Source organism: Lactuca virosa, chromosome 2 (assembly GCF_052849685.1).
Source record: "Lactuca virosa cultivar CGN04683 chromosome 2, Lactuca_virosa_CGN04683_v6, whole genome shotgun sequence".
Lineage (NCBI taxonomy): Eukaryota > Viridiplantae > Streptophyta > Magnoliopsida > Asterales > Asteraceae > Lactuca > Lactuca virosa.
Window position 1 is genome coordinate 197,420,955 of NC_136427.1, and position 23,646 is coordinate 197,444,600.

The 23,646-nt window shown below is 33.3% G+C and overlaps 1 protein-coding gene across 1 annotated transcript; it reads right to left on the reverse strand.

The window, feature by feature from the left end:
- Positions 1 to 1,238: 1,238 nt before the first annotated feature.
- Positions 1,239 to 23,351, reverse strand: LOC145158116 (protein FAR1-RELATED SEQUENCE 5-like). The gene is made up of 5 exons (XM_079077055.1): positions 23,258 to 23,351; positions 23,149 to 23,183; positions 12,363 to 12,587; positions 2,062 to 2,540; positions 1,239 to 1,980 (listed from the first exon to the last, which is right to left on the reverse strand). The coding sequence occupies exons 1-5, from the start codon at positions 23,349 to 23,351 to the stop codon at positions 1,239 to 1,241; spliced, it is 1,575 nt and encodes a 524-aa protein (XP_078933181.1).
- Positions 23,352 to 23,646: the final 295 nt, after the last annotated feature.

The window sequence follows — 23,646 nt, forward strand, 5'->3', positions numbered from 1 at the left end:
GTACGTTTACGCTGTCCTAGTTTGGGGGTGTGGCACCATTGTTACATTACACATACAAAAGGAAGGGTAAAAAGGGAAAAGAGTAATTACCAATGAGCAAGAGGGGCAGCATTGGATTTGTGTTACTTCCATCTTTGTATTAAGGATTATCTTTGGTTGTGGAGGGCGTATTTGACATTAGGTTCATCGGCTTTGTATTTGGGACGATTGGCTTATATGTGTGTTTCTAGTTCACCAGGCTGATTTACTCTGCGGTCAAGATTGATTGATTGATTATGTAGTTTTCTTGATTATTTATAGGGGGATTATAGTGCTTTATTGATATGTTTAGTTATACGAATTCTTTTTTGGTAATTGGATTTGGTATTTGATGAGTTTTTTGGATAATTTGTATGTACAAATTTGAGGGCATTATTAAGGCATCTTTTCATTCTTGTTTATCATAATTTGTATCTTGATTCTGAAGTATTATTATGTTTCGTGTGCTTCTGTGGGTACTGCTCCTGCTAATTTGGTCCATTTCCAAAAGGCTAAAACCATCATCTCCACTACAACTTAAAAACTCCATCTTTGGACTAATAAAAATAATAGCGGCCTACGTTGATATCTAACACCTAATAACAGCATACCTTCATTTTCATTCCTTAACAACAGCCTACTTTTACTTTTAACCTACAATAGTGTCGTACTTTTATTTTTAACATATAATAGCATCATACTTTCATTTTTTACACAAAATAGCCCTTACTTTCATTTTTACACATAATAGCATTAACCATTCAAAATTTTCATTCCAAAACAACAACTTACACGATTTATGTCCAAAACTGGAAAAAAAGAGAATTAACCAAAACTAGAAAAAATGACAAGTAACCAAAACTGGAAAAAGAGGACAATTCACAAAAACAAAATGTCATGAACCATCTAGATTTTTCACTTTCTCACATCAACTGCATATCTCATCAGTGTTTCTCTTGCAACGGTTCATCTACCTATTACATGAAAATATAAATAGATTATTATTATTATTATTATTATTATTATTATTATTATTATATATATATATATATATATATATATATATATATATATAAGAACGCTAAAATCATGACAAAGTAAGTTAATACTATAAGTACCTTTCTTTTAGAACAACTAGTAGCATAATGACTCAACCCTTGACAGTAAGAGCATGTTCGTTTTTTTGGAACTTCTAAAGAAGACTTTATTCTACTAGCAATTTAAGGACGTCCTTTTCTGTTAGCTGGACCAAGAGGATCCCGAACAAATAACTGAAGTATCTTATCGAATTTTGAAATTTTCACATAAGAACCTTGAGATACGTTCTCAACTGGTATAGATTTTTTTCGAATTGATTGATCTTGTAAGAGCTTTATCAATATGTTATTGATGTTTTCTATTTCTGAAGGGGAGTCTTTTTCTTGTTCAATTACTTTATTAAAATTTAAACGGACATACCATAACGTGAAAGCACTAACTCCATTTATGCTATTCATTTCTTCGAGTCTGATGCTACGTTTACCCACCTTGTACCTAGCATTAAGAGTCCACCGAGGTAAAATGTAGTGACTCGGAAGTGTTTCAACATGCCTCTTCTTCATCACATATAGGTTATGTTTGCATAAAATCCCACATGTCTCATATTTAGCACAAGAACATGTGACATGCATATTTTTTAACAAACAAAAGCTAACATGCATAGTCTTAAAATCTTCATCTTCTTCTGCGGCCCTCCGTGATGCAACTGCTTTGTCATATTGTACTAAAAAGTCATTCAACATGGTAGTCGAGTTAACAAAATCATCAAAAAATGAATTAGTACTCTCACTTCGTCCACTTATTGTCATACCGGCCAAGAAAATATCCTTTAAGAAGGCTTTATCCCAATGTATTCTTTGGTTATACATATTAGTTATCCAACAATTGTTTTCGAGTTTATACTTATCACGTATAACTTCCCACCTAGTTTCAAATTCTTCAAATGTGTCACTCGTTACCCATTATTTATATGATTCTTGAAAATCATTATAACATGCAACGTACGGTCGAAGATGTTCCAATTCATGCTTTTTTATATGCCATGCACAAAAGCGATGTCGAGCATTTAGAAACACTTTTTTTATTGCATTACCCATAGCCTTGTCTTGATCAGTAATAATAGCATTCGGATACTTGCTAAAGATACATTTTAGGAAATGCTCAAACAACCATACAAAAGTTTCTTCCTTTTCGTTTTCTAGCAACGCTCCACCAAAAAGTATAGACTGTCCATGATGGTTCACCCTAGTAAATGGAGCAAAATGCATCTTGAATTTGTTTGTCATATAAGTGACATCAAACACAACAACATCTCCGAATTTAGTAAAATCTTCTCTTGATCTTCCATCAGCCCAAAAAATATTTCTAGGACACCCGTCACTACACAAATCCACAACATAATACTGATCATTATCCACCAATGCTTTATCTTGTAAATGTTTTATTAATCCATAGAACTCCCTTCCTCTGTTGTGTTTTCGTTGCTAAGATAATACATCAACACATTGTTTTGAAGTAATATCAACTTCATTTGGGGTTTTCATTGCATTAATAGCTTTTTTTTATTTCAGAAGGTTTCAACCCAGCTTGATTAAGTTCCACCATGAGAGATTTGCATTCCACTGAACGGTGGAACTTTGCATGAGAGCGATGCTTCATCACCTTTGTTGGAGTTATGCTTAATTTGTGATCGTGTGTGTCATCAAACAAGTCCACAAACCATTTCCCAAAGTTCTTTTCTGAAATTCGAAGCTTTGCTTTGCATCCGATTCTAACTTCTCTACGACGTTTTTTGTAACAACCCGTTATTTTCCGATCAATGTAATGACTAAGAGTCAAATGCTATAATCTCTTTGTGAATTAATAAAAATAGCGTCAAAAATGAAATGTTCAAAAAGCTCAGTTTGAGTATACTAAGTGGTAGATATCATAATAAGGTTTCCAAAAATATAAAGAACACTAAAATCCGAGGTGTAACGAAGGAGTTACGACCAATTGAAGGTTCGTAACAATTCCGGTAAGACGCTATTAAGCGTAAAACGAGAAATTTCAATAAAATACTTTTTAGCCTTAGGTATCTAAATGAAAGTCGTAGATATCATTAAACTGTGAACGTGCATAAAAAGAACGCCCAAATCTGACTTCGTATGAGGAAGTTATGATTTTTCGAAGTTTCGGACATAGCGGTAGACAGCTAAAAACTCGAAATAGGGATCGAGTGACTTTTGGCCAATGCAACCTAAACGAGAATCGAAGATCTCGACAATAGTAATACCACGGTAAAAAGACAGACGAAAACGGACGTCGGATGAAGAAGTTATGGATTTTTAACAGACTTTTCCAGTCCCGGCCTGTTAAAAATATATTATTAAAGATAAAGTCAAACTAGCCAACGGAGTCTAAACGAAAGTTGTAGAGTACAGTCTCACCTATGCGTGGATATAAACAACGCCAAAAACGGAGCTCGTACGCAAAAGTTACGTAATTTAGAAGTTTGGGAATTCAAATTACGCCCCGCGTAAAAGGAGGGTACGCCCCACATACCAGGCGATAAGGGCCTCGTCCCATCGGCCAGCAGCCCTCCCATCGGACATCAAGTCCGAAGTACGTAAGCGATGACGACCCACTACGCCCCGCGTACTCCTAGAGTACGCCCAGCGTACCGAGGCGGTTCAGCCTCTATAAAAGGGGTGCGAGGGTTCCGGGCTTAATTGCTCAACTCTTCTCTTTCTCGTGCTTTTGCTCTGCGTTTAACCCCTCGAAGCCATCCCGAAGCCTCGGTTTCATATCCAAGTTCCGAAGAAGTTTTACGCTCCCGAGATTCCCGAGAATCCCGAGAAATCAGCTTTCTCCAGTCGAAGTTCTGCTCGATTCTTGTCTCATCTTCTTCAAACGGCCACTTCAACTAGGTGAGTTCATACCCCTATCACTACGTTTTTAAATACTTTTTTTTATGCTTTTAAGGGGGGGAATACAAGTAAACACACGGCTAACACGTGTGAAACGTCAATCTTGGATATACTTTTCATATTGTTGTTTTAACTATCTTATGAAGTCATCATCATGCAAAATATCTCATAACACAACATTACTTTATAAATGAAATATGTTTTGTTTATAAGTTTGCATATTATAGAATAAACATTTCAACTACAACATTGTATATTCACAAGAACATATCAATCTCTATTATGCCTTTGTTAATATCGTTGAAAAGGATAAACATTTCAGAAACAAATACATTCATTTTAATACGGGACTTAATTGAGAATTTGTGAGTCATTCATCTTCAATATACCTATTAAGGTACCGCTAGAAGTCCTGTTTGTAACCAGAATCTCCCGTCCGGAGAACGTGACAAGTGTGTATAGATCTATACGGGACTAATGATCCTGCGCCCTGACTGTTAGCTACAGTCCCCGGGGTGACAAGTGTCATCTCATTTCGACGTCTGAAGAACGTCGCTACAGGAAAATTATGATAGTACGGTTATGAAAACTCACTGGATAGACAATTATTATGGTATTACGTTTTCACGGGAAAAGTAACAGATACAGTTCTTTTCACATTCAAATACAAATCTTCTTATAGTTTTGTTTTATAATAAAACTATACATCATTCTTTTGAGCATGTCATAGTTGCTTACAGGTTACAGTCTTGGTCATTTGAGACTGCATTTCACTTTTAGGAAAATATAAGATTTTCCTGGTTCAACTACATACAATTTATACAACAATCTTTCATACTCATTTCATACATTTGTTAGAAAATATCGGATTTTCTGGTACATTTTCTCAAAACACTACTTATGAACTCACCAACTTTATTGTTGACACTTTTTCTTTGAAATAACTTGTATTCTCAGGAAAACGCTAAACCAGGTAGCAACTACTTTTGAAGACTAACGCGATGGCGTTAGTAACATATTTTGGATCACCATATTGTATTTGATATTCAAACATATAACACATACAATCATGTAAACTTTTCAAATATATTTATATTATGGTGGTGTGTACTTTCTTTACTATTCAATTGTTATGATACTGAACATGACGTCCTCCGCCCCCGAACGTTTCCGCCGTTCAGGTTTGGGGGTGTGACAGATTGGTATCAGAGCTTTGTTTATAGTGAACTAAGTATATCAAAACCATTTTTGATATACAACTATAAACACAACTGGGCAAAAACACTCTGATTGAGAGTTATACTTTTAAAATGAAATTTTTTATGAAGTATACATGCATACATTGCATAACAGGGTCAGTATCATATTGAAAACAATATAGAAGTATTATAGATGAGTTGTGCAGTGCAGGTATGCCTTGGAACATGTAATCGGAACTGGGATGAATATAGCCTGATCAACTATATTTGTCCGAGAGCCGACTAACGTATGCCAGGGAGTAGCTGCAGTGGACAACAAGTCTAAAAACTTACCAAAAGCATAACCTTTTTGAATCAAACATAACATTTAGAATACTATAGGAGTATTTGGTAAATACAATAAGTTTAAACTTTGATACTTCAGTATGTGCTTTAGTTTATAGTCAATTCTTAACCCTATTCTCGTATAGACACAATGGCTGGAGAAGAGGTTTTCAGTATGTGCTTTAGACTCAGAACCAGAAGTAATCAATCCACCAGCCGTCCGACCTCCTGCGGTTCGAAGAGGTTTTCAGGGGCCAACTCCCGTCTGGGGAAGTCACATTCACCATTGGAGTCAACAGCAAGGATTGCGCCCTCCCTACGGCATGTGTCCGGACTTCTACGACGTCAGTGGTGGAAGTTCAGCTGACCGGGCACTCCCAGTCATTGTGGGCAAGCTAGCCAACCAGTCCTACCAATCAGGAGTCCAAGCGAACCGGATTCACGAAGTAAATGTGGAGGTTCAAGGTAACGCAGCCGATATCCGTCGCCTGGACAGGTTGCAGGAGGATGCCCAACTTCACACCGACACACTCCAGGACCGAATGGATGCAGCGCTCTCCGAAATAAGGGAAATGAGGGAGCAGCAAGCCATCTTTGAGAGGCGTCTAATGGAAGCCAAACAATCAGACGCAGAGTCTAGCTCCAAGCGCCACCCACGTCGCAAGTAGTACTTGCTCGACCCCAAAATTTTGTTATAGTATAGGATCTCGGCTAAAAGTCCTACTTTTCTTTAACTTCTGTATCAGAGACCTTTAGAAAGGTCAAATTTTCCTAACACTATGATGTAACCCAACTTATATATATATAATGAAGTATTTCCTTTGCATGTAAAAATTTATTGGTTATCACTCAAATTCATAAGTTTATCTATTAATAGATAAACTCTCATTAGGAACCAAAGTCAAAACCTTGTTTAGGTCAAATCCAATTCATGAAAATTTTAAAATAACTAACTCATTAACACGCGGCTTTCAACCATTAAAGACTTATTGTCTTCATTATTATTTATTTGATAGCACGATGCCGCCTCGCAGATCTGCTCGCAGGGTAAAAAAAACACAACACCAACGCCACCACCACCACCTCCCCATTATGACCCCAACATGGTGCAGGCTTCTATCACCGCAGCAGTAGCAGCTGCACTGTCACAAATAAACTCTAACGGCAATGGAAGGGCCGGAAGTAGTACCCTCTCATTAAACAATAAATCCTTTCCAATCAACCTCATGCCAGTCTCAATAAAAAGTTTCGACGTCATCATAGGCATGGATTGGCTAAGTTCTCATCGTGCGGACGTTTTATGTTACGATAAGGCCGTTCGCCTTAATCTGCCAAATGGCGAAGCCCTCGTTATTTATGGCGACAAACCTAGCACCCCTCTTCGTATCATCTCTTGCATCAAGGCTCAAAAATATCTGCGCAAGCAATGCCACGCATTCTTGGCACTTATTGTGGATGTGAAACGAGGAGTAGAAGACATCAAGAGCGTGCCTGATGTCTGTGACTTTCCTGATGTCTTTCCTGAGGATCTTCCGGGAATACCTCCTGCAAGGCAAGTCGAATTCAGAATCGACTTAATTCCTAGAGCCACCCCTATGGCCAAAGCGCCGTATCGCTTAGCCCCAGCAGAGATGCAAGAACTATCCACTCAACTGAACGAACTTCTCAGCAAAGGATTTATCCGATCAAGTTTCTCACCTTGGGGAGCACCAGTGCTTTTCGTGGAAAAGAAAGACGGATCGTTCAGAATGTGCATCGACTACCGAGAACTCAACAAACTTACCATTAAGAACCGGTACCCCCTACCACGAATAGATGATCTGTTCGATCAACTCCAATGAGCAAACTACTTTTCCAAGATCGATCTGAGGTCGGGATATCACCAGCTGAGAGTCCTAGAGAGCTATGTTCCTAAGACGACCTTCCGAACTAGATACGGTCACTACGAATTCGTAGTGATGCCGTTCGGACAAACCAATGCACCCGCCGTGTTCATGGACTTAATGAATCGGGTATGTCGTTCGTTCCTGGACAAATTTGTGATAGTATATATATATGACATTCTCATCTATTCAAAAAGTAAAGAAGAACATTGTCAGCACCTGAGAAAAGTCTTAGAGACACTAAGAACTGAGAAGCTTTACGCGAAATTCTCAAAATGCGAGTTTTGGATTAGGAAGGTGGACTTCCAAGGTCACGTGGTCAGCAAAGAGGGAATCCACGTGGACCCTTCCAAGATCAAGGCTATCCAGAATTGGTCTGCGCCAACAACGCCAACCGAAATTCGCCAATTTCTAGGCCTTGCTGGCTATTACCGCAAGTTCATACAGAACTTCTCCAGCATTGCAAAACTTCTTACCTCCCTGACTCAGAAGGGTGTAACTTACAACTGGGGGGAAAAGCAAGATACTGCATTCCAAACCTTGAAGCAAGCCCTGTGCAGTGCACCCATTTTGTCTCTTCCAGAGGGGACAGAAGACTTTGTAGTATACTGCGATGCATCCAAACAAGGGTTGGGTTGTGTACTAATGCAGCAAGGAAAGGTTATTGCGTACGCCTCACGACAACTAAAAACGCATGAGGTCAACTACACCACTCACGACTTAGAACTTGGAGCAGTGGTGTTCGCCCTAAAAATCTGGAGGCACTACCTATACGGTACAAAGTGCACCATCTTCACAGACCACAAGAGCCTTCAACATATATTCGATCAGAAGGAGCTCAATATGAGGCAAAGATGTTGGGTTGAGCTACTCAACGACTACGAATGTGAGATTCGTTATCATCCGGGAAAAGCCAATGTGGTGGCAGATGCCCTTAGTCGTAAGGAGTACTCTGGTCGAAGAGTGAAGTCATTAACCATGACGATCCATTCACACCTGTCAACACAAATCAAGGAAGCTCAACTGGAAGCCTTGAAACCCGAAAATGTGACAGGTGAAACACTTAGAGGGATGGACAAGAATCTTGAGATCAAAAGTGACGGAGTACGTTACCTCATAAACTGAATCTGGACACCGAAGTTCGGTGGGTTCAGAGAAATGGTTATGGACGAAGCACACAAGACCCCATACTCCGTGCACCCAGGTTCAGATAAGATGTATCTGGATCTCAAACAACTCTACTGGTGGCCAAACATGAAAGCAGAAATTACAACCTATGTGGGCAAGTGCTTGACTTGCGCCAAGATCAAAGTAGAACATCAGAAGCCCTCAGGTCTACTCCATCAGCCCGAAATACCTGAGTGGAAGTGGGAGCAGATTTCCATGGACTTCATAACCAAAATACCCAAGACACAGGGTGGTCACGATACTATTTGGGTGATCGTCGACAGGTTAACCAAATCTGCCCACTTCTTGCCGATCAAAGAGACCGATAAGATGGAGAAACTAACAAGAACCTACATCCGAGAGATCGTGCGCCTTCATGGAGTGCCGATATCTATCATCTCGGACAGAGACAGTAGATTCACTTCAAGGTTCTGGAAAACGCTACAGAAGGCCTTAGGTACTAAGCTAGATATGAGTACAACCTATCACCCATAAACTGATGGACAGAGTGAGAGAACGATCCAAACCCTAGAAGACATGTTGCGATCATGTGTGATCGACTTTGGTAAAGAGTGGGACATCCACTTACCATTAGTTGAGTTCTCGTATAACAACAGTTATCACACTAGTATCAAGACTACTCCATTTGAAGTCCTGTACGACCGCAAGTGCAGATCACCTTTGTGCTGGGCGGAAGTAGGCGACACGCAGTTGGCGAGAGATCTAGTCCCTGATAACACTCTCACTAGTCCGAAGATCATTAGGGAAACGACTGAAAAGATCGTTCAAATTCGAGAGCGACTGAAAGCCTCGAGGGATAGACAAAAGAGCTATGCCGACAAAAGACGAAAACCCTTGGAATTTCAGGTTGGTGACCGCGTTCTACTGAAGGTCTCACCCTGGAAGGGCATGATACGCTTCGGGAAGCGTGAAAAACTAAACCCAAGGTACATTGGACCCTTCGAAATTACTTCAAGGATTGGTCCAGTAGCTTATAGACTTCAACTTCCAGTCGAACTTAACAAAGTACACCCGGTGTTTCATATATCTAATTTGAAGAAATGTCTATCCGACGAAACTCTTGTAATTCCACTCGAGGAAATCGAACTAAATGAAAATCTTAACTTTGTGGAAGAACCCGTCGAGATCATGGATAGGGAAATCAAACGAACTAAACAGAGTCGCATACCAATAGTGAAGGTTCGCTGGAATGCTAAGCGAGGACCTGAATTCACTTGGGAGCGAGAAGATCAGATGCAACAAAAGTACCTGAATTTTTTCCCTAGTCCATAAACTTTTACTTTGTAATTAATTTCGGGACGAAATTCCCTCTAACGGGGGATGATGTAACATCCCGTTATTTTTCGATCAATGTAATGACTAAGAGTCAAATGCTGTAATCTCTTTGTGAATTAGTAAAAATAGCGTCAAAAATGAAATGTTCAAAAAGCTCAGTTTGATTATACTAAGTGGTAGATATCATAATAAGGTTTCCAAAAATATAAAGAACACTAAAATCCGAGGTGTAACGAAGGAGTTACGACCAATTGAAGGTTCGTAACAATTCCGGTAAGACGCTATTAAGCGTAAAACGAGAAATTTCAATAAAATACTTTTTAGCCTTAGGTATCTAAATGAAAGTCGTAGATATCATTAAACTGTGAACGTGCATAAAAAGAACGCCCAAATCTGACTTCGTATGAGGAAGTTATGATTTTTCGAAGTTTCGGACATAGCGGTAGACAGCTAAAAACTCGAAATAGGGATCGAGTGACTTTTGGCCAATGCAACCTAAACGAGAATCGAAGATCTCGACAATAGTAATACCACGGTAAAAAGACAGACGAAAACGGACGTCGGATGAAGAAGTTATGGATTTTTAACAGACTTTTCCAGTCCCGGCCTGTTAAAAATATATTATTAAAGATAAAGTCAAACTAGCCAACGGAGTCTAAACGAAAGTTGTAGAGTACAGTCTCACCTATGCGTGGATATAAACAACGCCAAAAACGGAGCTCGTACGCAAAAGTTACGTAATTTAGAAGTTTGGGAATTCAAATTACGCCCCGCGTAAAAGGAGGGTACGCCCCACATACCAGGCGATAAGGGCCTCGTCCCATCGGCCAGCAGCCCTCCCATCGGACATCAAGTCCGAAGTACGTAAGCGATGACGACCCACTACGCCCCGCGTACTCCTAGAGTACGCCCAGCGTACCGAGGCGGTTCAGCCTCTATAAAAGGGGTGCGAGGGTTCCGGGCTTAATTGCTCAACTCTTCTCTTTCTCGTGCTTTTGCTCTGCGTTTAACCCCTCGAAGCCATCCCGAAGCCTCGGTTTCATATCCAAGTTCCGAAGAAGTTTTACGCTCCCGAGATTCCCGAGAATCCCGAGAAATCAGCTTTCTCCAGTCGAAGTTCTGCTCGATTCTTGTCTCATCTTCTTCAAACGGCCACTTCAACTAGGTGAGTTCATACCCCTATCACTACGTTTTTAAATACTTTTTTTTATGCTTTTAAGGGGGGGAATACAAGTAAACACACGGCTAACACGTGTGAAACGTCAATCTTGGATATACTTTTCATATTGTTGTTTTAACTATCTTATGAAGTCATCATCATGCAAAATATCTCATAACACAACATTACTTTATAAATGAAATATGTTTTGTTTATAAGTTTGCATATTATAGAATAAACATTTCAACTACAACATTGTATATTCACAAGAACATATCAATCTCTATTATGCCTTTGTTAATATCGTTGAAAAGGATAAACATTTCAGAAACAAATACATTCATTTTAATACGGGACTTAATTGAGAATTTGTGAGTCATTCATCTTCAATATACCTATTAAGGTACCGCTAGAAGTCCTGTTTGTAACCAGAATCTCCCGTCCGGAGAACGTGACAAGTGTGTATAGATCTATACGGGACTAATGATCCTGCGCCCTGACTGTTAGCTACAGTCCCCGGGGTGACAAGTGTCATCTCATTTCGACGTCTGAAGAACGTCGCTACAGGAAAATTATGATAGTACGGTTATGAAAACTCACTGGATAGACAATTATTATGGTATTACGTTTTCACGGGAAAAGTAACAGATACAGTTCTTTTCACATTCAAATACAAATCTTCTTATAGTTTTGTTTTATAATAAAACTATACATCATTCTTTTGAGCATGTCATAGTTGCTTACAGGTTACAGTCTTGGTCATTTGAGACTGCATTTCACTTTTAGGAAAATATAGGATTTTCCTGGTTCAACTACATACAATTTATACAACAATCTTTCATACTCATTTCATACATTTGTTAGAAAATATCGGATTTTCTGGAAAACATACACAAATTTTCGAATGGCATACATTTTCTCAAAACACTACTTATGAACTCACCAATTTTATTGTTGACACTTTTTCTTTGAAATAACTTGTATTCTCAGGAAAACGCTAAACCAGTTAGCAACTACTTTTGAAGACTAACGCGCTGGCGTTAGTAACATATTTTGGATCACCATATTGTATTTGATATTCAAACATGTAACACATACAATCATGTAAACTTTTCAAAATATATTTATATTATGATGGTGTGTACTTTCTTTACTATTCAATTGTTATGATATTGAACATAACGTCCTCCGCCCCCGAACGTTTCCGCCGTTCAGGTTTGAGGGTGTGACATTTTTTCTCATGTTCACTTGAAGTATTACTATCCTCCCGTTTAAAACCTTCTTTGTCGCATACAAATATCTTTCGATAAGGTTCATTTGTTTCCATATTTTTGCTTGTGGTATGAATACGTATACCAAATCCACATACAAATGCATAATCATTAAAAAAGTCATAGGCATCTTCGGTTGTATTGAAAACCTTTCCCAAAATGTTTTCATCATTAACTTCATCTTTGTCACATTCGACGCTCAAATCGGCCCCGTTTATTTTTACAGATTCACATGTTGTTTTTGACAAATCATCGACATCAACATCTTCACTTATATGCGTTTCGATAGGGTGAACATTCACTTCATTTTCAAACATCATGTACTGTACAAAAGGAAACAATATATGATTTAACATTAAAATTATCAATGATCAAACACAATCGCTGAAATGATTATAAAATTCAATACACAAGAGGAACAATTATTAAAACTCAAGCAACAATAATGAAAAAAAAAATGGTTAAACACAAAGAGCAACTATGGCTGAAACCATTTTCTATGAGAAAACTACAATAAATGAGTGTTTTAGTATTCATATGTTCTAGAATTCCAAAAAACGTATGGGTCCTTGTAGGTAGAAGGTTTAAAACGATTGTCTTTTCCCATTAAATATACCAACTAAAAAACATAGTGTTAGAGCCTATGCAACTTATTGAACAAGAAAATTAATAATTGCCTCAAAGAAAGCACAACCCTTACGTAAGTAAAATTTTTGAAAAAAAAATTACAAACATGAGTACAAAGATATTCACGAAGTCAATCACAAATTTAATACAATGAGATTCAGCAGTAACAATCACGACCCACATGCGATTCACAAACTCAATTCAAATGACGAAATAGAACAAAATAAACCAAAAAGCAACTCTACTCAATTGATTAGAAGAAATTCACGTAAAAAGAATTGAAACAAAAATTCACAAACCCGATAAGTAAACAAGAAAATCGCGTAGCCAAAAGAGATTCACGTACCAGAAGAGATTCACGAAGAAGGAATAATCGGGAAAATCTTTTGAAAAAAAATCACGTATGGGTATGGAAGGATGAGTTTTTTTTAGGAAATCACGCAGCCAAAACTATTTCCAGGAATATCATTCGCAAAACGACGTCATTTTGAAGGTTATGTACGTAAGCTTAGGTAGGATTGAATGTATATTTCCTTTTCCTATATATATAATTAAACTTTTATAGTAAAAACTCAAAATTATTAATCAATTATTTTAAATAAATTATTAATTAAAATATATTTTTTAGTTATATAAAATTATAATCGTTGATTTAAATAAGTACGTGACCTTATAATCTATATTAATTTTATTTTAATGTTATATAATTTAATGTAATTAGAATGGAAAATTTAAATTTTGAGATTTGAAATGGATAATCAATATATTGACATGTGACATGACATTAGTTATGAGCCCTAATAAAGTGACACATGGCAAAATGACAATCAACCTATTCTTTTATTAGAATATATATATATATATATATATATATATATGGGAAAAATGAATATACCCTTGAGGGTATATAAGCTCAGGTACCCAAATTCACCAAACTATGTGGTTTTGTATCATATATATACATTGTAATTGTCTAATGTTCTTATAATACCACTTCTAACTTGATTTACTTCTAAGATTTTTATAAATTTCACATTTATCTTCCTCTTATATAATTTTTATTTTCCTCTATAATATATATAGTCTACTAGGTGTTCGGTAAAAGGATGTGATGTAAGAGGAATAATAATAGTGAAATTTCGAAAATATTGAAAGTAAATCAAGTTAGGGGTTTAAGTTTAAGAACATTATAATGAATATATCAAACAAAACGACGTATTTTCGTGAGTTGGATACCCAAACTTATATACCCTCAAGGGTATATTCATTTTTCCATTCAAGGAACTTTTCCATATATATATATATATATATATGGAAAAGTTCAATAGAGAACCATAATTATTGGTTTTTCAAGGAACCAAATCTTTTTTTCAATTTCTAGAGCTTATTCTTTATCAAAAAAAATCTAAAAATATCTAAATTCATATATTAACATTGTGAATGTGAAAAATATTTTTCGGATTCACCGTGTGAATCCGGATTCACATTGTGAATTTTCAAAGATTCACATTGTGAATATGACGTAAAAAAAATCGAATTTGATATCATTGGAAAAAAGATAAAAAGTTATGAATTTCTGTATTTTTAGTTTTTTTTTGATAAAAAATAAGTTATAAAAGTTGAAAAAAATATTGGTTCATTGGTTAATTATGGTTCTCTATTGAACCTCACCATATATATATATATATATATATATATATATATATATATATATATATATATATATATATATATATATATATATATAAATAAAATCTGTTGAACCCTATAACTTGTTCATCTATTGTATACTCTTAGAATTTTTGTATACTTTTTAACAATTTATATTATTAAACAGATTTTATTAGTATCTTCAAACTGATATAGTAATATCAATATTAATTATTAAAATATTCGACATATATACAAAATCATAACGTTTTTGAATTGAGTATTAGAATACAAAAACTTGGTACTCTTAATTTTGGATTGTATATCAGATGTTTCTAAACATCCCTACACTAATTATAATACATGTTTGTTTTAAATAGTAAGATAAATCAATTTACAGAATTAACTATTAACTAACAATATAATGTTAATACAAACATAAATTAATATGATTAAGGTTAAATATGACCACAGTAAAAAAAATAGGGTAAAAGTTAAGATAAAATAATGAATTGGTTTTGCTATCCAGAAAAGGCTAGCGGCGCAGCTTGTTGCCCGTTTGTCTTCCATCCATATGTATTAAACTATCTTCAATTATCGAATATGGAAATTAATTGAAATGGTAAATAATGAAATTTATCAGATTTTACCTTCGAGGACACAGATTCCAACAATGAAGGCATACGGAATGGCAAGCTGCAGAGCAACATACAAGAGTCCATGCTTAGTGTTTCTTTTATCAGAATGCATACAAAAAATGGGAAAAGGAAACCTTATAATCATTTGAATTGACCCAACATTTGTATTTTGTATGTGTGTGAGAATCCAAGATCGGAATCCCTTTGCAGCTTCTACCATTTGAAGGAGAAGAAGGTATCCAGTCTTCTGTAGCTCAAGTAAATATGATAGGGAGCTCAACTAGTTAAACACAAACCAAAATGCCAAAAGCCAAAATCGTGTAGATTTTTTAATTCTCTGCATGTTTTGATAAACCGATTTGTTACAAAAAACCAAAATCGTACCAAGTACTTTCTGGAATTGCAGAGAGTAAAGCTGCTACATACAACAACCCAATTTTAAATTGATTTAGTTGTGTTTTAAACTAAAATATAATAAGGTATTATACTTACAATTTCATAATCAAATAAAATAAACTATAAATCAATACATTATATAAAATGAACTATGAATTAAGAACAACATTGTCCAACAGAAAAAAATAAGTATCAAACATACTTGTATATACTTCTATTCAGGAAGTGGATTAAGTTGCATCATTCAACACATCAAAAATTATTAGGGATGGAACATAACCAATATGAAAATATACTTTTATATGAAGTTTTGCTTTCTCCTTATAAAAATAGGGTTCTTTCAACTTTTTTTTTTTTTTTTTTTTTTTTTTTTTTTTGTAAAAATGGGATGGTGGCCCCATCAATCCACCCAAGGTTTCAATCTTGTTTTCATTTTCAACCCTTAAGTTTTTAATTTTTAAACTTTTAACTATAATCTTTATATAACTTTCAGTTTTAATATAAATATTTTATATCTTAATTATTATTTATATATATTTTAGCATTCCTGTTTGATATTTATTTTAAACGTATTATACTAAATGCGAATAGAAAAATATTAAATCAACGTGTTTACTATATAAATGCATGAGTTTTGAATATATATATATATATATATATATATATATATATATATATATATATATATATATATATATATATATATATCCTAATCTAATAAATAAGTACATTTTTGATACGTGGCAATTTCTAAGCCTCCCCCAATCGATTTTTTCCGCTCAAATGTCTAAGTTAATTTCCAAAAATACATTTTTACTTTTAAACTCTCGGTGCATAAAATCTGCAAAGAGTTTATAGCTCCGTCTTTGGTCTCCCATAGAATCAGCGATTAAATTGCAATAAATCAGGAAACAACATCATCTCCAAATTTGAATTGTTCTATGTAACTCAACATATCTTATATAGCCGCTTCCTCCCAGGTTCAAGTTTTGTCTTCGATTTAGGGTGTTCCAAAGATGAATTTGATCTGCTCTCAAAATCACCATGTGCTTCTGCTTTGATTCTCTTCTAAGCGACTTTTTAGTTTTTGGGTTTTTGGTTTCATGTTAAATTTTGGTATCTTGATTTCACTTCCCCGTACCTTTTTTTATCTTATTGAATTCGAGATTCATTAAGTTCCAAATCGTAATAAACAAAATTGGGAGCTTTTATTAGTTCAATTTTGGATGTGTTTTTTTTGAAATTTTTGCAGAACCTGGAAAATAAAAAGTTTATCAGGAAGATGAGACATGTGAAATTTGAAGATGATTACTAATAGTTGCCTTTTCATCATATCTAATTGCCCTGGTTCGTCTCTTTGGTCTTCTTCTTTTTGCCTCTTTCTGGTACTTCATTTATTTTCCTTTTTCTTTCGTTTGAGACATCTTTTTCTGATTATGATTTTAACAAAATCGGACTTCTAATTTTCTCAGCGACTAACTCATCTTTTTCTGAAGATGAGTTACAATCAAACGTATAATATCTTCCTTCTTGTCAACAGTTTCAAAAAAATCAAAATATATCATCCGGCTGGAAATTTCAATTAAATGATTCCTTATTTTCTGCAATTTACCGATAGAAACGATCATATTATTCCCACTATATCTGGAAAAAAAATATTTCTAGTCAATTCGGTGCATAAAATCCAGGTAATTTGGTTATAATTAAATTTTTTCCATCATTATCCTTTTTAACCAGGAACCATATTTCCCCAATTTATGGTAAGTTTATCATTTTTATCTCTATTTCCTTTATTATTATCCCAAATACATCTCATCTCAAAATCACAACATGTCGTTTTATCTTTGCCCCTTGAAGCATCCTTATTTTTGTCGATCTTATCAAACAAGTGTACTTCTAGAAATTCACCATTCTGCACAGAGGTTTAATAAGTTAGCTAAGTCTATGGAATTCTTCTCTCTTAATTATATGTTTTTCTTTTTATATCATCTTGGAGGGTATAAATAATCTGTACAGAGGTTAAAAACATCTTTTTTGTGTTGTAAATAAGAAAAAATGTTTAAATGTTGGTTTTCATATGGTTGTTTGAAATGTTTTAGAGCCATAAGTGTTGCTTTGGTTACTCTCTTTCTCACTCAATCACTAAGGTAGATAAATTACATTTCACTAATATTATATCCTTTTGTGAATTATGAATAACTCTCATCATATTTCTGTGTAAAAATACCGACAGATTAGGCAAAATACATAAAATGATTAGTAAACAATAAATTTTATTTTTTATATATCTCGATTAAAAGATTTAACAATCACATATAATGTGATATGATTATAGAATAACATTATACACTAAAATCCGGTGTTATTTAGTTAGACATTCATACATTTTGAAACTCTATTTTAAATATATTAAAATGAAATCATAGAAACTGAAATATGGATCAAAATTTAAAAAATACTAAAAAAAGTTAGCTTTGTATGGAAACAATGATTTGCAAAAATTATAATTTTCCCTAGATTCTATTAGTAATCTATTTTCTAAATTGTAGCTTATTTCATTATTAGTTAGCATAAAAAAGTACTATTGTTACTAAATCTGACATCAATTACAAAAGGAGAGGTCTATTCTTTCATTTTAATTAAAAACGTTTTTTGAAATACAAATGTTATTATATATCAAGAATCCTCCACTTATATAGATCAGAAAATGATACCTTCAATAATGTGGTAGTACCCTTCTTCCAGTTCACCTAAATTCTAGCACTTGACACACTAATGACAACGTTCCCTTGTAACAAGTGACTTCAGTTTTGCCTCATTTCCAGGTTGCTTGTATTTAAAACAATTATTGTTATTATGGCCACACATCTTCTCATTCCATCTTCTAGGAAACAGGTGAGAAGTTAGCAACATGTTCTTCTACCTCCATTTTTGACGTTAAAGCAGAGCAACTACAACATTCCATTTTGCTACCCTTGATGCAACTTTGCTTTTACATGCCTTCCTATACAGTAAGTATATTATTGGAATCTAAGAGGATAAAGATGAGTCAATCATATGTAGAAAGTATCATAAACAATTGTATGTCCTTAACACACGATTAATTATGTTCTGTTACATAATTAAATGTTAGTATCTACATAAACTTGGGCATGTGTATAATGAACTTTTATTATGAAGTATGATTAAGGGCATTTTATTGAGTTGGCAAAGTTTCAATCTAACTTACAAAGTACGAATAGTTTGGCAAGGTTTCATTCAACTTATAAAAATATGATTTGGGGCATTTTAGTTATTTGGTGACGTTTAGTCTAAAAGTACAAAACATGATTATGGGCATTTTAGTAATTTTGAAAAGTTTCAGTCTAATCTTACATGTGATGGTTTAAAATTTTCAGTATGAATAGGTTTTGGTTGACAAATTTTATTTGTATGAATTGGTTGTTGATTCAAGCACATAGGTAACTCTTTAAACTGTAGCATTCCCACCAGCTTTTCAAGCAATTCCTCACAACCCTATTGTTCTGTATCTTACTTATAGTTCAATTGCTATTCCATTGATTGAGAACAGAATGAAGAAAGATAAAAAAAAGGTCTCATTGTTATGATCTCTCAAAACTAAAATATTTCTTGGAGGTAGAATTTTTAATCGAATCATGTCTTTTTGTCATCAAATTATATGCAATGCAACATATTTACAACGGATATACATTTAACTTAGTAACTAAGAGTTTATAGACGAATATATTGGTTACTTAAAGTAAAAGTTAAAATATGGGTTTCTATCTTATTATTATGTTCTTATTAATTCAAAACTTACTGGAATTTGTTTTTTAGTTATTTGTTTATAATGTCTTCTCCTTGACTATGATTTCCCCATTTTATATACCAAATGTTTATGTATTAAGGAGAACGAAATGATGTTTAGTGGTTTTAAAAAACTTTAAGGTTCTTATAGTAAAATATATTTTAGTTTACATTTTTACAACAAATCACACACACACACACACACACATATATATATATATATATATATATATATATATATATATATATATATATATATATATATATATATACTAGCCGTTTACCCGCGCCAAGCAACGGGAGCGAATAATCGATTATTATTTTGTTTGGATTTTAACTTTAGAGTTTAGGGTTTAAGATTTAAGCTTTTAGGGTTAGGTGTTTTCTAGAGTTTGAATTTTTGCATTTTAGGTCTTGGATTTTCAGTTAAAAAATAAAGATGTGGTGTTTTTTCAATCTCTATTCTAATAAATGAATAGTTTTAATCTTCTTTTGTCAATGTCACTCTAATACAACTCCTCATTAATATTATGTCATGTGTCATGTAGATATATATTTGACAACTCATTTCAAAATTCAAATTTACATTTTCTAATTATATGATAAATATGAAGTTATAATAACTTTAAAATTTTGATATATCTCTTAATTAATAATTTATTTTAAATGACTTATTTAAAATAATTGATTAATAATTATAAATTTTTATTATAAAAGTTTAATTAATTTTATAACCGTGATTCCCACGGGTTATAAACTAGTTAAAAATAAAAGATGATATTGTGATAGTTGAATATCGTGGATTAACCCATTCCATTATTGTTTACAAAACCCAATGAAATTCTTAAAGGTGAGGAGGATGTTTGGGTTTGCCTATTTGTAACAACTTATGCATTTTTGATAAATTTTTGATAAAAATGTTTGGATTAGTTATCATATACTAAAACATAACTGAAAGCTTGAGAAAACATAAATAAACTTGTAAAAACAAAATGATTGAACATTAAATGGACTAAAATATATTATGTTTTTTTAATCTAAAAGATGATAATTTATTTATGAATAATGAATGGTAATGTGGGATATCTCAATGCCTTGAATAAACCGTAGTATAATGTAACGACACATCAAATCTAACGCTCACTTTTGTTTGCTTTGTAAACATCATCAGTTAGCTATCATGCACGTTATTGGGGTGAACACCAACCCCGATGGTGTGTGGTCGCATCAAAGTGATGCATTGTGATTCTAATTACAACTTACCACTTCTTCTACTCTCTATCTCTCTCTTCTTCACCTCTCTTTCTGTATCTCTCTTGTCATTTCTTCATATGTGCGCTTTACCACCCCGTGATGGTGAAGGGGCGTGGTTGACATGATGGTGAGATAGAAGATGGCCACACAAGATGACACACCCTCCCATTAACAATAGCCTAACATTCATGCACAATTTCTTTATTTTTTTAATCAACCTACAACCATCGAGTGCGACTCATTCTTTTTCTTTTTTATTTATTTTTCGATTCTTTTATTTAACAAAACCTTTGAATTTTCTATAATATGCTTCTTAAATCAACCAATGTAACCATCGACATTAAAAAAATATAAGCTCTTTTATAATTAACAAATATTTAACAAAAACACAAATTGAATATTAAAAATACTAAACGAAAATAGTGACAATGTAATTATTCTTTTTCTTATTTATAGTATTCTATTATTACTTTTTCTCAACTTCTAAATTATTTATTTCTCCACTTTTCAGTTTGACTTCAAACAAAACAACAACATTTGACTACTATTCAGGCACAATAACGACATTTGACTACAATTTCCAACTAATATTTCCAATCAAACCCATTAGAAGGAAAATCCTCCTAACAAAATGGATACACTATGCACTAATATTCAAAATGTAACATACATAAATTTAATTTCGCGATCAAGTGTCACATTTTTTTTATTGGATATGACCGTTTACACATTTGCAATAGTACTTTTTCCATGTAGTACTTCCATGGTTTATTAATAACATTTATAGTTTAATACTCGGGTTAAGTTGAGAAATTCCATTTAATTGTCAATTTAAAGTACACATTTTAACAATAAATTGACACATGGGGTGTTAAAAAGAGGAGATAGCAAAATATAAAAAAGCATTTTTACTTTCACCATTTCATTGTTTTAGCAACATAACTGTACATTCAACAAACTTGCTTTCTCGCCCTTCTCCTTATCACTTTGACCCATTACGTTACTTCTAGCAGATAACAATACATGCTTACTTCCCTTTTATGGGATCATTTCAATATGCTTACCATGTGACAGTATCATCATGCCAAAATTCCTTTCAAGCTGCCACACATCGAAATTAAATTTTCAAGCAAATAAATAAAAGCACATTGTTATTTATTGCATAGAGCTCTAAACAGTATAAACAAAATTTTCAACATGCCAAGAGTGAACTTGAACAGTAAAAAATGTTGAAAGTGAATATCAACATAGTTTTAATTAATTTGACTTCTTTCTGTTATAGAAAATTATTGCATAAAGCTCTAAATTATAAGCACAAAATTTTCAACATGCCCAGAGCGAACTTGAACTGTAAAAAATATAAAAAGTGAATATAAACATAGTTGATTGCCATTGAAAACCCTACAAGGGAAAGTTGTAAAAGTTAGGCTAAATACAAGAAAAAGCAACATGATTTCATCTACATTGACTTTGTTATGTTATAACAATCAATACAATGAAAGTATGTCGCTATATATTAAACGAAATCATGTGAAAGTCATCAACTATGTCATTCCACCTAAGCCGCCACATAGTGTGTCTATGTGTGGACTAATTTCGATAAAAATGTTTAAATTTTGAACTTTCTACCTTTTTCGTGTGAGGGAGGGGGAGTTGGTAAACTTTTTGATTTTGGTCCTTATTTCAAATTCGTGTATCAAACTTGCTCATTATTTCAAAGTCTAGTATCAAACGTGCTCCTTATTTTAGAGATTCCAAATATCAAATTCAATATGCAACCTTGAACTAAGAACCAAAATTAGAAAAGCTTTTAGTTATGTTAGCACAATGACTAAATGTCAATGTAATATCTAATATTTACATAATATTAAAATTAAGCCCAAAAAGAGGATAAACAATGCCAAAGTTCTACTCTTTTCTATAGAGTGTTTGTTAGTGACTATGTGTGAGTTTTTACCATAATGGGGTGGTGTAAAAAAATATTTACCATTTTAGTGTTCTTTTAAAAATATTTACCAAAATTGTATTTTTTTTCATTTTCTTTAATTTTCAGTTTTCTTTTTATTTTTTTTTTATTTTAAATATCTATTTTTCTCTTTTTATCTTTTATTCCACCTTTTTATTGTTATATATATATATATATATATATATATATATATATATATATATATATTAAATAACAACCTTTATTTTATATATATATATATATATATATATATATATATATATATATATATTAAATAACAACCTTTATTTTAAATTTTTTACCTTTTTTTTACTGTTTTTATAAATAACAGTTTTTTTGTATCTTTTTTTTTAATATCTGTTTTTTTTATACAACCCTTTACCATCAAAATTTAGCCATCTTAAATTAAAAATACAATATAATTTAAGGTGCTAAAACTCCAACATTCACATACAATGTTTTGAAGGTAAAAAAAAACATTGTTTATTACAATATATATATATATATATATATATATATATATATATATATATATATATATATCACAATTAACTTGAACTTGAACGATAACAAATTCTTACCTGTAAAATAAAAATGAAAAAAAATAAAAGAATAACCACAACAAATACCATAAAAATATATTTTTTTAAACTACCTTGGCTTAGACGGACATCGTTTTCGATTATACCCCGATTGCCTACAAATTCCACAAAGATTGGCATTTCTTCCTTCTTTGATATACATACCATTTTTTTAGTCTTGTTGAATGAGGACGACCTTTTTTTATTTCGTAATACTTCTAAATTTGGAAGTAATTCATGGAGATAAAATTATAGGGAAGAAAGTTGCGGAGAAAATGATTGGGATGGATCCGAAGAATCCATATGCATATGTGCAACTTGCAAGCATTTTTGCGACTTGTGGGGAATGGGGTGGATCCGCACAACTTAGAAACTTAATGAAAACTAAGAGAATACATTAACAACTACCTGGTACAAGTTGGGTCTAGTTAGGGGTATTAAAAAATATGCTAATTCGAAAATC